General features: G+C 52.9%; 1 protein-coding gene across 1 annotated transcript in view; it reads right to left on the reverse strand.

Moving 5' to 3' along the window:
* SMARCD2 (SWI/SNF related, matrix associated, actin dependent regulator of chromatin, subfamily d, member 2) overlaps window positions 1–14,197 on the reverse strand; it is a 32,676-nt gene extending 18,479 nt beyond the window's left edge. Inside the window, exon 1 of the mRNA XM_044999258.1 lies at window positions 14,004–14,197. Within this exon, the coding sequence (XP_044855193.1) occupies window positions 14,004–14,165 (162 nt within the window). The 5' untranslated portion in view covers window positions 14,166–14,197. The remainder of the gene's footprint in view (window positions 1–14,003) is intronic.
* Between the last annotated feature and the right edge of the window lie 353 nt (window positions 14,198–14,550).

A 14,550-nucleotide genomic window follows, 5' to 3' on the forward strand; every position in this document is an offset into this window, starting at 1 on the left:
CCTATTTCTCCTCTCCTGCCCTGCCAGCTTCCCCCAAGCTGCGTAAAGGAGAGATGCTGCAGAGGATGGAGAGCAGCTAGCCGTTGACGGCTCTGAGCGCTGGCCACATGTACTCTTGGGACTGAGGTGGTGCTGTAGGGGGGGGAAAAGGCAAGAGACGCTTGAGCCAGTGGCCTCATCTTGAAGCGCATCTCTGCTCTGATAAGCAGCACCGTAAAGATGGCATCGTCCACAGATCCACACACAACCCCCCCCACCGCGTGCACCGAAATCAGATCTGCTGGCTTTAGTGACAAATCGGTTTTACTGCTTTTTACTCCGGATGGCCCTACACAGTCAGCACAGGCAGGAATCTATTCCTTCTTGGACATCACCACCACAAAATGTTTCCCTCGTTCCCGTCAGTTCCACTTGCACAAGCCCAGCCGGCCCCAAGCTCTCTCAGTTCCTTCTTGCCGGCCAGCAAGGATGCAGAGGGGTAGGAGGGCGGGCCGTGGTATGGACATGTGCAACACATCTTGAAGAACAACAGTTACAAAAGGTTAGTAACCGTTTTTTCTTTCCGAGTGATTGCACATGTGCATTCCTCTTTCGGTGACTCACAAGCCGTAAAGTGGGAGAAGGGATCGGAGTTCATGTACGCACAGATTGGAGTACAACTCGTCCAAATTTAGCATTGTCTCTGGAATACTGAGTAATGGCATAAGGGGATGCGAAGGTGTGAACTGAAGACCAGCCGCTGCTCTACGAATGTCCTGGTTAGGGACTTGCACAAGGAATGCCGTTGTTGCTGCCTGTGATCTTGTGGGACGTGCTATCAGTCTCCCTGGCAGTGAAACGCCTGCCAGGTCGTAAACATGAGTGCAGGAAGTTCCAAGATGAAATTCTTTGCAAAGGGAGCGGGAGACCCTTCGTTCTGTCTGCTATGGCCACAAGTAGTTGGGCTGACAAACAAAACTGTTTAGTCCTGTCTACATAGAAAGTCAACGCTCTTCTGACACCAGAGCTCTGCCAACATTGCTCCTCTCTATTGGCCTGTGGTTCTGGGTAAAATGTAGGTAAGTAAACTGGCAGGTTAATATGAAAATTAGATACCATTTTAGAGAGAGATCTCGGAGGAGGGTGCAGGTACACCTTATCCTTAGAAAAGATCGGATAAGGCAGTTCGGCCCCACTCCTGGCTGCAGAGGTAGCTACCCAGAAAGCTTTCTGGCTGGGACTGCAGGGTACAATCCCAAAGACTTCAGAGTGGTCCTAGAGCCCCTCGAGCCATGGAGCTTAGACTCAGTTTGCTGCAAAAACAGCAACGCCCCTTCCAAGGGCAGGTGCCGTAAAGCCTGTTGAACCTCTTGGGGAAGCCCCGTGGCCAAGAGCTCCCACGTGCGGCCACCGCAGAAGCCGTGGACCTAGCCGCCAAGTCTGCTGCATCCAGCGCAGCCTACAGAAAAGATCTCGCTACAGATTTCCCCTCATCAACTGAGGAGAACTCCCACCTAGCGGCCTCCAGCATCACGTCTCTGAACTTTAAAAAGAAATCCCACCCATTAAAATCGTACTGGCCCAAAAGCATTCGCTGGTTGGCAATCCCGAGCTGCAACCCCCCGCTAAAATAAACTTTTCTGCCGAACAGATCTAGTTTGTGTGCGTTTCTTGATTTACGGGTCGCCCCTTGCTGCTCCCTTTCATTAGCTGCTGACACCACCAGACAGCCCAGAGGGGTGGATGAGGGATTCAAACCCCTGGGAAGGCAGGTAGGATTTACATCTGGCCCTTCTTGAGGTGGGGGAAGGGACAAAGGGGTCTGTCAGAGAGCCTTAACAGGGTCCCAAATTGCCTCGTTAATAGGTAAAGCCACACAACGGCCCAGCTTCGGCCAAAATGTCAACAAGGTGATGAGGATTCTGGTACTGGGCTCAGGAACAGGCGGTGTCTGGTGAGCAGGTGTCCCCCACCTCGCCGAGGACACAGAACAGGAAGTCTCATGTACGACCTAGAAACTGGTGGGAAACTCCAGGGGTTCCAAAAAGGCCATTAGTCTGGTGGTGGGCACCAGAGACCTCCTGGCCACCCCCTCAGTGGTCCTCCCGCTGAAGGTAGTGCCACAATGGCGAGTAACGAGAGCAGCTCTGAGGCTGGGAGACACAGGAGCCAACCTGGGATTCAGAGGACAATGACTCTCCCTCCGCTGACCAAGGAGGGGCTGCTACGACGGTGCCAAAGACCAACACCGAGTTGGAGAACGATGCAGTACAGCCCATATTGCAGGATTCCCCTTGGATGGTACTGACAGACGTGCAATTTGAGGTAACAGAGGCTGACAGTACCAAGTGGTGCACTGATGTTGCTGGTGCCCTCTCAGTCTGCTGGTACCAAGAGCATGGTCTCCTGCACCACTGGAAATACCAGCACCGAAAGGTTCAGCAGATCTCTTGCTGCTGCAGACGCACCCGGCACGGTCAGTACCGAGATGGTGCCAGCGTCAATGCTTGCCAGCTTCGGCAGTGCCAGAGAAGAGGAGTGCTTAGCTTGAGGCCGCACTCTACTCTTATCCCCACGCCTAGATGACACGGGTGCCAGCAACCTTCCCCTCTCCGCGGCCTGCTTGGAGGTTTTACGCCTCTTCCTAGGCCCTGGGGAGCATGAGCAGTGCTGGGACTCAGGCAACGGGGAGGCCCTCGGAGCAGAGTCTGACCTTCGGGGCTCCGACAGAGGTCTTAGCATGAGCAAAAACTTTAGCCTGGCTTGTCTGTCTTTCCTTGTCTGCGGCTTAAAGTCTTTGCAGCTCTGGAAATGATCCTGAATATGAGCTTCTCCTAAACACTTCAGGCAGCCTGAGCGTGGGTCACTTACGGGCACCGGCCTACCCCGAGAGACGCAAGGCCTGAAGCCGGTGACCGAGGCATCCCTTGGTACAGGGTAATGGAAAAAACCCTAAGTCCGGCCAAAAACGAAAACTTACACTATCAGCTAAGTACTAACACTATAAATCTAGAAAAGTCTCTACAATTAATTTACAACGAACACGCAGAGCACTCGCTAAGGCAAGCCAAGCAATTCCAAGAACCGGCACCGGTAAGAAGGAACTGAGGGAGCTCGGGGGCAGCTGGGCCCGTTACGCAGACACGCAGCAGCTGAGGGCAGTCAAGCCAGAGGAAAGTTTCCAACGACTGTGCGCAGGGCCCATGCATGGAAGGGACGGACATGTGCAATCACTCGAAAGAACCTTCATTGCGGTGAAACAAAAGGGGAACGCCCAGCTTGACTTTCAGGCTTATCAACAGCAAGGAAATTCACACAGGGCAACTATTTTGACGCAGCCCTAAAGCTGACTGGTGTAGTTTAGGCTGGTAATTTTTCTGGCATAAACCTATGACAAGCCTCCCCAAGCGAGAGGATGTCGCCAACGGCCAGGGCCTGGCCTGGCCAAGTCTCTGCCAGCCAGGGTGCAGTGGCTCTGCGGTATCCCCAACTCCTAATCTCGTCACTTGCTATGCCTCTCACATACACACGCTAAAGCAGTGGGTCTCAGCCAGGGGTCCGGGGCCACCTGCGGTCCACGAGCAGGTTTCAGGGGGTCCGCAAAGCATGGCTGGTATTGGACTCGCTAGGGCCCAGGGCAGAAAGCCAAAACCCCACCACACAGGACTGCAGCCCAGGGCCCCGACCCTGCCACGTGGGGCTGAAGCCTGAGCAACTTAGCTTTGCAGGGCCCCCTGTGGCATGGGGCCCCCTGTGGCATGGGGCCCCCTGTGGCATGGGGCCCCCTGTGGCATGGGGCCCCCTGTGGCATGGGGCCCCCTGTGGCATGGGGCCCTGCTTGCTACCCCCCAACAATGGTCCTGGCTTTTACATACAGAAAAAACATTGTTGTGGCACAGCTGGGCCTAGAGTTTTTATAGCTTGTTGGCAGGGACCTCAAAAAGAAAAAGGTTGAGAACCCCGGCTCTAAAGTAACCAACCCCTGACTGTCGTTCTTGGGACCTGTCCACCTCATTCACTGGGCTATTTTATTTGGTCAGATTTCTGAAGCTTGGGCAGGAAAAGGAGCTCTCTTTGGGGAGGGACTTGGAGGAGCCTGGAGTCAGCTCAGAGGGTGTGTCTGAAAGCTTGCCACGAGTGATAACATGCTGTATGAAGATTTCTTGAAGCTGACCTGGCATGAGGAAGCCTGCAGAGACCAGGCGGCTCCAGTGGGGAGAAGGGAGGCCTCATGTTTGTAAGTGAAGCGTCAGCACCATGACAAATGGATCTTTGATGCTTGACTTCGGCATCACCTCCACTAGCGCTTGAGCAGTCTTCACCCACAGCTCAGATTTAGCCCTCTGGCCAGGCAGCACGTCACAGACCTGGGTTCAATCCCTTGCATGCGAGGAACTGGAAAGGTGGAATCACACAAGTAGAGTCCCCGTCTCCTGGTTTATCCCCGCGGGCCTTGTTCAACAGCTGCTTAGAGAATCCTCTCAAGGACAGAGCAAAGCCCCTGCTGGTTTGAGTTCTACCAGCAGTATCCATGGTGCTGCCTTGTGTGTGTTACAGCCAGCGAGTCCCAGCTCCTAGCACATAATGCCCATCCCGACTGGGGTCTGCAAGGGCCTCTAGTCTCCACAGGCCCCAGGGACCCTGCCGCCTAGAACCCCTCACATTCCTCCAGCTGATGGGCTACGCTAAGGGAAAAGCTCGGAAGTTACATTTCAAGGAAGATGTTGGCCAACGTCCAGAATTCCCAACAGAGAATGAGTGGAGCCATTTGGAAGTGGGATAGAAAATTTTTGCTTCTATTCCCTCTCGAAGCTGAAAGCATGGATAGAGCGGCCTACAGTGGAGTGGTTCATTCCAGATCAGTGCATAGGCCTCTTGCACTTTGGGAGCCCTGCTTGGCGTCAGCTTCCCCCAGAAGTAACATCAGTTTGGAATGCTTCCTGATGAACATTTGCCTGCATGACAGAAACCTACATGCCTGCCAAGGGCTGCTCACGAGAAGGGGGCAGGCCAGGAGTTGGAGACGCTGCAAGTAGGGAACCGAAGGGGAGAACTAACTTCAGTGCTCGGTCAGCAGAGAGACGCCAAGCCAGACAGTCTGAGGCCCTGTCTACACTCCACCGTTTTGTCGACACACTGCAATGCTCCTCTCGGCGATGTAACTCCCCTGCTATGTGGAGGCTCAAGGCTTGTGTCGATGCTGTTGGCTGTCATTCTTGTCAATTTCACAGCTCTGCTGTGAAAGCCGGGCAGCCAGACCCCAGCTGGGAACAGGGAGGTGGGGGCGGGCAGCCTGCCAGGAGCCCAGGAGCCTGTGGGGCAGCCAGGCTCCTGGCAGGGAGCTGCCAGTGGAGCTGAGAGACCAGGCTCTCTGCTCCCCATGCTGCCTTTCTTAGCTCAGTGGAAGTGCTCCTGGTGAGGACGTGCGCCACCCACCCAAGGTGGGTAGTGTGGACATGCACCACTGCAGTAATTCATGCAGTGGCTGTAAGTTGACCTAACACAGGTCGACTTATCTTTGTGGTGCAGATATAGCCTGAGTCACACGCTGTTTAAAGAAAGAAACAGAGTGATTCTGAAAGTAACCGGAAGAGACCGTCTCTAATTCTCTGTTCCTCTTTCTCCCAGTGTAATGGCTCTTCTCTACAACTTAACACCAAGGAGAACACCCCTCTCAGTGCCCAGGGCTAAGGAAAGGATGATCCAAAAGACCTCATCTGTCTAATGAAAACCAGGAGTGGTGCTACTAGGATGCAGTATCAAGTTCCCCACAAAGAACACGTGCACAGGCAGGCAGTGGGCAGGGGATATGCTTGAAAGTTGTAGGAAATCAACTGAGACTGAAACAGACCGGTTGCTGCCACAGGGGCAGGTCCATGGTACGCCTGGTGCAGACCAGAATATGGTCCTTGCTCTGGTTTGTATTTCAGGATCCTACAGGCCGTAGTTACTGACACTATCTGTCAGTTCCCAAACCTGAATCCAGTGTAGCCTTTAAGAACAAAGAGCAAAGGGGGCTTTCCTGACATGCCAGAAGCGTGTGATCCAACTTCGTACACACTGACATTTATGGAGAGAGCCACATGTATTCTTGCTCGGGGCTTTGGAAGCAAGGCCTGGATGGATGCCCAGTGAAGGCAATTCCTGCATGTTCCTCCAGAATCCCCATAAGCCAAACAGCAATGTTTACCATTCTGACATGCAAAACAAACCCTGTTCAAACAGGATTTCAGCTCAGCTTTTAGGCTCATGCGAGGGATCTCTTGGATTTTGAAGCTACATTATCCCTGCTGCAGAAGGGCCCAACTCCCACGCGGCATTCTGAGTCTATGGCTGTTTCACTTCCCCTCGACTCAGTTTGCCAGTCTGTAGAACAGGGATAATACCTGCCCCACAGGGACATCAGGAAGCTCAGTTTGTTCAAGGGCACTGAAATCGTCAAACAGAAAGGATCAGAGGAAGGCAATATTAAGATGTTGCCTAGTCTCCTGGAAATCCCAGTACAGACTTCTCCCCTAGCAGGACTACAGCTGTGTAAGGAGACTGCTGCAGGGTCAGGACTTGCATGACTGGAGATTAGTTGTATTTTATTACAACAGGAACTCCAGAAGTCAGGCTATTCCTGCGCTAAAATCTGAAGACAGGAGGGTAGTGAATAAAGGGGACTGGGAACAAAGCAATGGCCAGAACCATGCAGCAGAAAATTTAGTCACGTGATGCTGCAAGCACCAGCTGAGATATTTGGGTCCAGACAGATTTGCTTGCGAAGCCACAGATGTTACAGGTCGGAGGATTCTGCCTTCAACTCAATCCGGGCATGAAGCCACACTTGTGCCAGAACCCACAATGGCAGTTTTACTGCTCGCTGCTACTGCAAGGTCCCAGGGGGAGATCGAGGGAAGGGAGAGAAACAAGTCAGTTTATGCTGCACATCAGGGTCCATTTAATATGAGTAAAAAAAAATCAATTTCTGACATTCTGTCTCCCCAGCCCACTGTACAAACGGTGCGCAAGTTATAACCTGAGACTTCTGCACCTGCCATTGAAACACAGCAGGCTAGAACCATGCCATCCTTCATGCAAAACATCACAGAAGACAACAGACTCACACACTTCATGGTCTCAGACAGGCAGAGGGAAGAGACAAACAGATGGCACAGAAAAAAGTAAATGCAAGAGTGAAAACATCACAAGCAAATCCAAGAAAGGGGACAGGAAGGAGACAGCAAAGGGGTGGAATTTAATTTATCAGAGGGGTAGCTGCGTTAGTCTGTATCCACAAAAACAAGGCGGAATCTGGTGGCACCTTAAAGACTCTCTGCTCCCCATGCTGCCCTTATTTGAGCATGAGCTTTCATGGCTAAAAAACCCACTTCTTCAGATTTTTGTGGCATTTAATCTGTAGCCCAAGCATTAAGGCAAAATGAAATAAGGAGAAAGGAGTACGATTCTCACCAAAAAGGGAGTGCTGAGAAGACTAGCTTTCTACTCTACAGGCCACAGTTAGCAGCAGCATGAGAAGCAGCACTACTTTCCCACCGGAAGCTCAGAAGGGAAACAGATCACTGAACTGGCCCCCAAAAGGCTGCCCTGGTAAGGCCTGCCCTCTCCAGACCCTGGCTAAGGAAAGGAAGGCTACAGAAAAGAGAGGAGTTGAGGGAGTATCCGCAGAAAGGGTGGGGGCGCGTCTCAAGAGAGGCAGCAGAAAAAGAACTGATGATGGGTGGAGTGGAAGCCTCAGACAGCAGGTTTCACAGAGATTTTACATCTAGATTAACTCCAATCTCACCACCTCAGGTGCTTTCCTCTTGGGGGCAAAGGGCTGGGTATGACTCAACTGTTGCCTCTCCCTCCTCAAAAGAGGAAGCAGATGATTTAAGCGACGATACACAATTTAACTCAGATGTATAATCTCTCGGATGAAACCTGCCCTCTAAAACCACCGCCGTTCGGGCAAGGAAGGGTTACACGCCAGCGTAACAGCACATCCATGTAGCTGTTTTTAAAGGACAGATAGTCCCTTGCTCGGCTAGAACCCTAGTCCAGGTCATTCGCTCTCATCTTGACTCCTAGCAACCCTGATCCCTTCTCAGATTCATTCAAAATGCTGCTGTTGCTGAAATCATCTTGGCCTGGCACTTTGTCCATTGCACCCCACTTTGAGTCCCCCCACTGAATCTGACTTCTACACCACAGACAAGTGGCCTGGTGCAGATTCATATAAAAAACTCCTGTGAAATAGATACAGAGCTGGCTTAGATAACCATGTATTCCTATTACCGAAACCCCCTTCACTGTGCGTTACACCCATTAAATCACATACCAGTGAGACTGCAAGCTCTCTGGGGCAGGGACAAACAACTCTTATTTCAAACAGCCTCTAAACATCTTGGAAAAGAAGATCTTTCTCATTCAGCAAATACTGATCAAACCATTTCTAATGGAACATGTAGTTTTCTGGTCTATTATTTCTATTCTGGCATAACATCAGTACCCGAGATAGTTCATTTATAGGGCAGAGCCACTAGGGGCAGCAAAGAGCACAACAGTTTTGTAGAGGTCCTACATAAACGAACCGAAAGCAGCTCTTTCTTCACCAGAATGTAACCATTTTAACATGGTCAGACAGCTTAGGCCCAGCATTAGAGCTGTGCCCTTGCACATGAAGGCTGCCCTGATTTTGACTGAATTAAACCATCACCTAATTTGCATTAAAGAGTACAAATGGCACATTTCAGCCTGGGACTCAGCCTCTAATGGTGGCACTTCCACCTTCGAGGTGAAAAGCACAGCAGAAATACTGCAATTAAATTCCTCACTGGTTCCTCAGACCACACCACTCCCTTATTCAAATCCCTTCGAGAGCTTCCCTTGCCAGCTGCAGCAAGCTCAGGCCTCGCCTCCTCACTGTCAAGACGGCCCGTCTCCAGACTTGTTTTTTTCTGCTCACCAGTTGTCTTCACTCTAGCCAAGCGCCCCCTTTTGTAGCCAGTTTTCTGTCTGACTCCTTCTATGCTCAGGACAGAGTTCTGCTCATGATCGAACAGTCCCCAGCACCACTGCTCAAACCCTTCCCTCAAAACCCCTTCTGCTGAGCCCTTCAGCAGTGACCTCTGCCAAGGCCCTGCTCTGCCTCAAACTCCTCTGCACACCCATGTGTCAGAATTAGCTGGCAGGCTCGTGGGAGGCACTGACCGGGTCTCCTCATTCTGCACTGTGCCAAGCACCTTGGCAAAGCTTGAATAATCGTCCATTTTCTGATCCTCTTACTCAACCCCTCTTTGTTGTCTAAACTCCACTGCTGGGCGCCATGCAGAGGACCAGGGTCTGGCTATTCTGGGAACACCAATAACTAACCACCAGGTTAGAAGACTCTGGTGCCACTAATGCATGGGGGATAAACAGAGACAAAACCCCCTGACGCCGAGACGAGCCACCTGCTTAAACTCCCTACTCGAGCTGTTAACGAAACAGCCAAGTGATACACAAGGATGTAGAAGGATTAACGTATCATGTTAATAATCCACCAATTAAAGAGCCCTTGAGTATTCCCTGGCACAGACCCGTTACTGTGTCCCTCAGAGCCTGAACTGTGGAGTAAGTTCCCAACTAAACCAAGGCACCCCAGGTCTGAATCTGTGTCCATAGGCCTACACCAGCGTTCTCCAGCTGCACAGAACAGACGGCAGCAGCTCTGCAAGCACGCACTCCCTGTGATCCGGTGCTGTGAGGCTCCAGTGAGGAACAGTCATGAAAGTGAAGGGCTGATAGTACTGGCTACAGCCAGCGTGGAGACAAGTATGTAGTCGCTATTAATGCATCCCAACTATGGCCCACAGCACCCCTTGTTACCCCAGCCCTAAATCTCAACAAACTCTTGTCAACAGGCCTCTGTCCTGCCCTATGGCACCTTCCACAAATTTAAGATGTGGGTCTTTATTGACTAGTTTAATGACACCATCTTAGCATCTCCACATACTCTACACCAGACAGACAGAACACAGAAGCTGTACAGTATGCGGAGATGCTAGGATTGGAGCACTGCGGGTGATACCGTTGAAAGGAAAGTGCATGTTACAGCATATTAGCGTGGTCAAGAGTTGGGACCCTAGTGGGTTAATGCTCAGAGTTCTGTATATTACCTTGATTTGAGATTTCCTCGCTTTTTGGTGTTTGAGGAAATAACTTGAACAGCCTTAACTCTCTGTTAATGATGTTTTCAATGTGGACATTTCCTAGGCTGGGGGATGAGTTGTTTTTTAATTCGTGGATATAAATGGGGTGGGCTGGTGACCTGGAGGTGGAGACTAGCAGAGGGGTGGAAGATGGGCTAGCTGGAGACTGTAGAACAATTAGGTCTCCTCCATTTAAACACTGGCAGAGAGCTGTACCCAACCCTGCAGCCTGCTCAGAGCGAATCACACCAGCATGCAGGAGCCTAGCAGCATGAGCAGCTTTGCAGGCTGAGGGCAGAGAGTTTGAGTGTCAGTTATAATATTACACTCCTCACAAAGAACACTAGACAGCACACAGAATTGTTTCACTGACTCCCAAACCTCCCTAGCTCTGCTCGCTGGCCAGCTCCACTCCAGAGACCAGTGTCCATTCCCTGCTTCAGATACTAAGCAGGAACCTTCTCCTTCCCCTCCATTATTTTCCACTATCTGTCCAACTTCCTTCAGGTAAACTATATGCAGGAAATCTAAAATTTGGGCATAGCTGTTATACCTGCAAAGCATGCGCATAAATATTGACTTACATGAGAGCTCTGCAAAAGGGGAAACGGAAAACAGGGGAACTGGAGAAGCTTCAGTAGAAAACAACATCGTCGCCTGAGGTTGTTCACACTTAGCTGTCTTCAGAATGGTTTGGCTTTCACACAAACAGAATGACCGTCGCACAAACCCCAAGTGAATCTCAGGGCTGCCCCTGACATAGAGTCACGTGCAGCAGTTCCTGCTGGCTGTTTACAGCCGACCCAGACCATCATCCTATGCTGAGAGCGTTTGCACAGCAACACCACAAGTGAGTCAGCGTTCATCTGCTAACACTGTTTTTCATGGACTTTAAGTGGCTAAAAGCCACGGAGAACCAAGGAAAAGAAGGCATAAACAGAGGTGGCATAAGGGACAAATCTGACACAAAAAGAACAGGAGTACTTGTGGCACCTTAGAGACTAACAAATTTATTTCCGCATGAGCTTTCATGAGCTACAGCTCACTTCTTCAGATGCATAGAATGGAATGCATCTGAAGAAGTGAGCTGTAACTCACGAAAGCTCATGCTGAAATAAATTTGTTAGTCTCTAAGGTGCCACAAGGACTCCTGTTCTTTTTGCGGATACAGACTAACACGGCTGCTACTCTGAAACCTGTCATTATGCAAAATCTGACACAGCATCTGGACAAAGTTTCTTTAACACACTGATCACATGCTAGAAAATTTCAGTGGAATAAAATCCTCAGTTGACAATATGGAGCCTGTGCTATCACCCTGCACTGTGACCGTTGCCGTCCTAAGGAGGAGATGTTAATCCGAGAACCAAGTCTGGTATGTGTTAGAGATCCCATAGCACTTTTTGGAAACTGTATGGGGAAGAAGAGTCTTGTACTAAGACACAGGGAAGGGAGTCAGGATTCTGTTCCCAGCTCTCCCACTGACTTGCCATCCAACCTTAGCCAAGCAATTCAGGCCAACATTTTCTAAACCAGGTTCTAATATCCAAAGCTGCACGCAGAGGGGCTGCTTGGTGGCCTGCTGCACGTCCATGATCCAACTCACCACCTCAGAAGAGGTGAAGCAGCAAGTGGCCTGCCAAGTAGCCAAATCATGCCCACAAGTGTTACCTCCTCTCAGCTCCTGGGAAAGCAGGAAGGGCTGTTTGATACAATTGAGGGTTTTGGTTTTTGGGAGTTTTTTTGTGGGGGGGGGGGTGGGGGGGAGAAGAAGAGAGATGTTGGCTGAATTCTAGCACATTCCTATTGAGTACTACAGCTACCCACAGATATTATGCACACATTCCCGTACAAGACCCAAGAAAAGCAACCCCATTCTCCACCCCACCCTTCTGCCAACAGGCTTTATCACCTCCACAGAACAGCCTCAGCGCATACATCTACACTGCAGCTGGAAGTGCACCTCCCAGCCCGGGCACATAGATATGGGCTAGAAGTATCAGTGTGGATGCTGCACCATAGGCCAGCCACCCGAGTACAAGCTTGTCCAATTCCCTGGGGCTGTACTGGAGTGGCTAGCCCACACCGTCACCTGGGCCACAGCTATTGTCAGCAGCGTGTGTCTGTCTACCCAGGCTGGAAGGCCATGCTCCGAGCTGCAGTGCACATATCCTAAGAGTCCATTTACCAGACTCTGGTACAGAGAACCCGGTCAGGGCACCAAAACAGCAAAGAACAGACTTGACTGGGGTCTGTCTCCTGTCCTGTTATTTTCTAATGACTCTCATGCACAGACCCCTTCCCCCAAACATACACAATGCTGTTTTAGGCACCATAAAAGCCTCCAAGCTCCTGGTCAATATAATCTGGTTACCTTTCAAGTAGAAGCTACCATCTGCATTTCATCTCTCCAAAACAAAACAACTCCCCCGAGTGACAGCTCCTACCAGGAGACACCCCACCCCAAGCCATCTAAAAAGGATCTCAGCCGAATTCAGAAACAGGAAATGAAGCATGAGCTCATTCCGGGGGGGGGGGGGGGCACATATCTCTCTCAAGTTCCCCACTGCTTCAAAGAACAGGGTGTCCATAAGTTGGACTGCTACAGCCATTTCTTTTTAAACTAGTAAATGGAATGATCACATCCAGCCCCATGGTAAATCCACCCATAGGGCAAGATCTCCAAGCCTCAGGACCCAATTAGCAAAGTTACAGATTCTTCTTCAGTTGACATCTTAGACCCTTTCCCTACTTCTTCAAAATTATGTTGTAGAATAAGAGCCAGAGCGGAGGAGCTGGAATTAACGTAGTGTAACCATTGCCCACTTGATCCCGGGTTACTGCTACACACTCTCTTTTAATTAGTCCCTGGCTGCTGCTGGATGCACAGGCAGAAGCTGAGCCCATGAGCAGGTTTTTCCATCTGTGCCTGGCATGACGAGCGGGACACATTTTTCTGAATGCAGACTTTGCTGCCATGACCCAGTGTAACCTAGCGCAACGTGCTCTGTGTGGGGCCACGTTCTGAGAGCACTTGGAAACCGAGGCGGCTGAGTGTACCTGGTGCCACCGTGGTGTAAGGACTTCTGCACTGAACGGTGTGAGACCTAGTGCCGCAGCCCGGATCAGCAGAGGCACTCCAGCTGGTGAGAGCCCAACCCCAGCAGGGCACTGGGCTGGAAATCATTTCCTCCCTTGGGCCGGAGCTTGGCTCCCCAGGGGAGGGCTGCAGGGTGCACAGGGACCGGGCAAATTGGAAGGATGGTGTTTAGCTAGGTATGGCTCTAGGAAACTCACCCATGGCAAGGGAGCAATGGGGGCTTCCTGGGGCTGCCACCGCCCTCCTCCTCCTCCGGTCCGGCACCACATGGCACCTTCCGCCAGTCTCTCCCCAGTACTCTCCCCACACCTCTTAGTCCCCCAGTGCCCCCCTACACACACACAGTCACCCCCCTCCCCCACGGCCACCCGCTGCCCAGTGCCCTCCTCCCCACACACAGTCACCCCCCTCCCCCACGGCCACCCGCTGCCCAGTGCCCTCCTCCCCACACACAGTCACCCTCCTCCCCCCACACCAGGGCCCCCACAGTGCCCTCCACCAGCCCCCCTCCAACACATGGGTCCTTCAGTGCCCTCTCCCAGCCCCCACCTCCAGCCCAACTCCCCCAGTGCCCTCCCTCAGCCCCTCAGAGGCCTCCCCCACACCCCAGTGCTCTCCCCATCCCCCCCACACAGTCCCCCCACATTGCCCTCCCCCACGCCCCCGCAACCCACACACCCCAGTGCTCTCGCCTCAGCCCCAGCGCGCTCCTCCGGCCCCCGCACACCCCGCCCGCCCGCAGCCCTCACCTGGTACTGGACGACGGCGGGCCCCATGGGCCGGTACCCCGCGGCCCCCGCTCCGGCCGGGCTGGCGCCCCGCATGAGGCCGGGCCCCGCGGCGGAAGGGGGCGGCGCGGCCCCGGGGGCGGGGGTCAGCGGGCTGAGCGGGAACGCGCCGCGGCCGGACATCGGCTCCCGCGGCGCCGCGGCCCGGCTGTTTACTAGGAAGCGGCGGCGGCTCCCAGGGCGAGTCACCGCGCGGCACCCAGCAGCGCCCGCCCCCAGCCCGAGCCCCGCCTCCTCCTGCGCCCTGAGCCCCGCCCCCACACCGAGCCCCGCCTCCTCCTGCGCCCTGAGCCCGGCCCGAGCCCCGCCTCCCGGGCCCCGCCTCCACACCGAACCCCGCCCCTCCTGGGCCCTGGGCCCCGCCCCCACCCCTAGCCCCGCCTCCCGGGCCCCGCCCCCACACCGAGCCCCGCCTCCTCCTGCGCCCTGAGCCCCGCCCCCACACCGAGCCCCGCCTCCTCCTGCGCCCTGAGCCCCGGCCCCACACCGAGCCCCGCCTCCTCCTGCG

This window comes from Mauremys mutica, chromosome 25, assembly GCF_020497125.1.
Source record: "Mauremys mutica isolate MM-2020 ecotype Southern chromosome 25, ASM2049712v1, whole genome shotgun sequence".
NCBI lineage: Eukaryota > Metazoa > Chordata > Testudines > Geoemydidae > Mauremys > Mauremys mutica.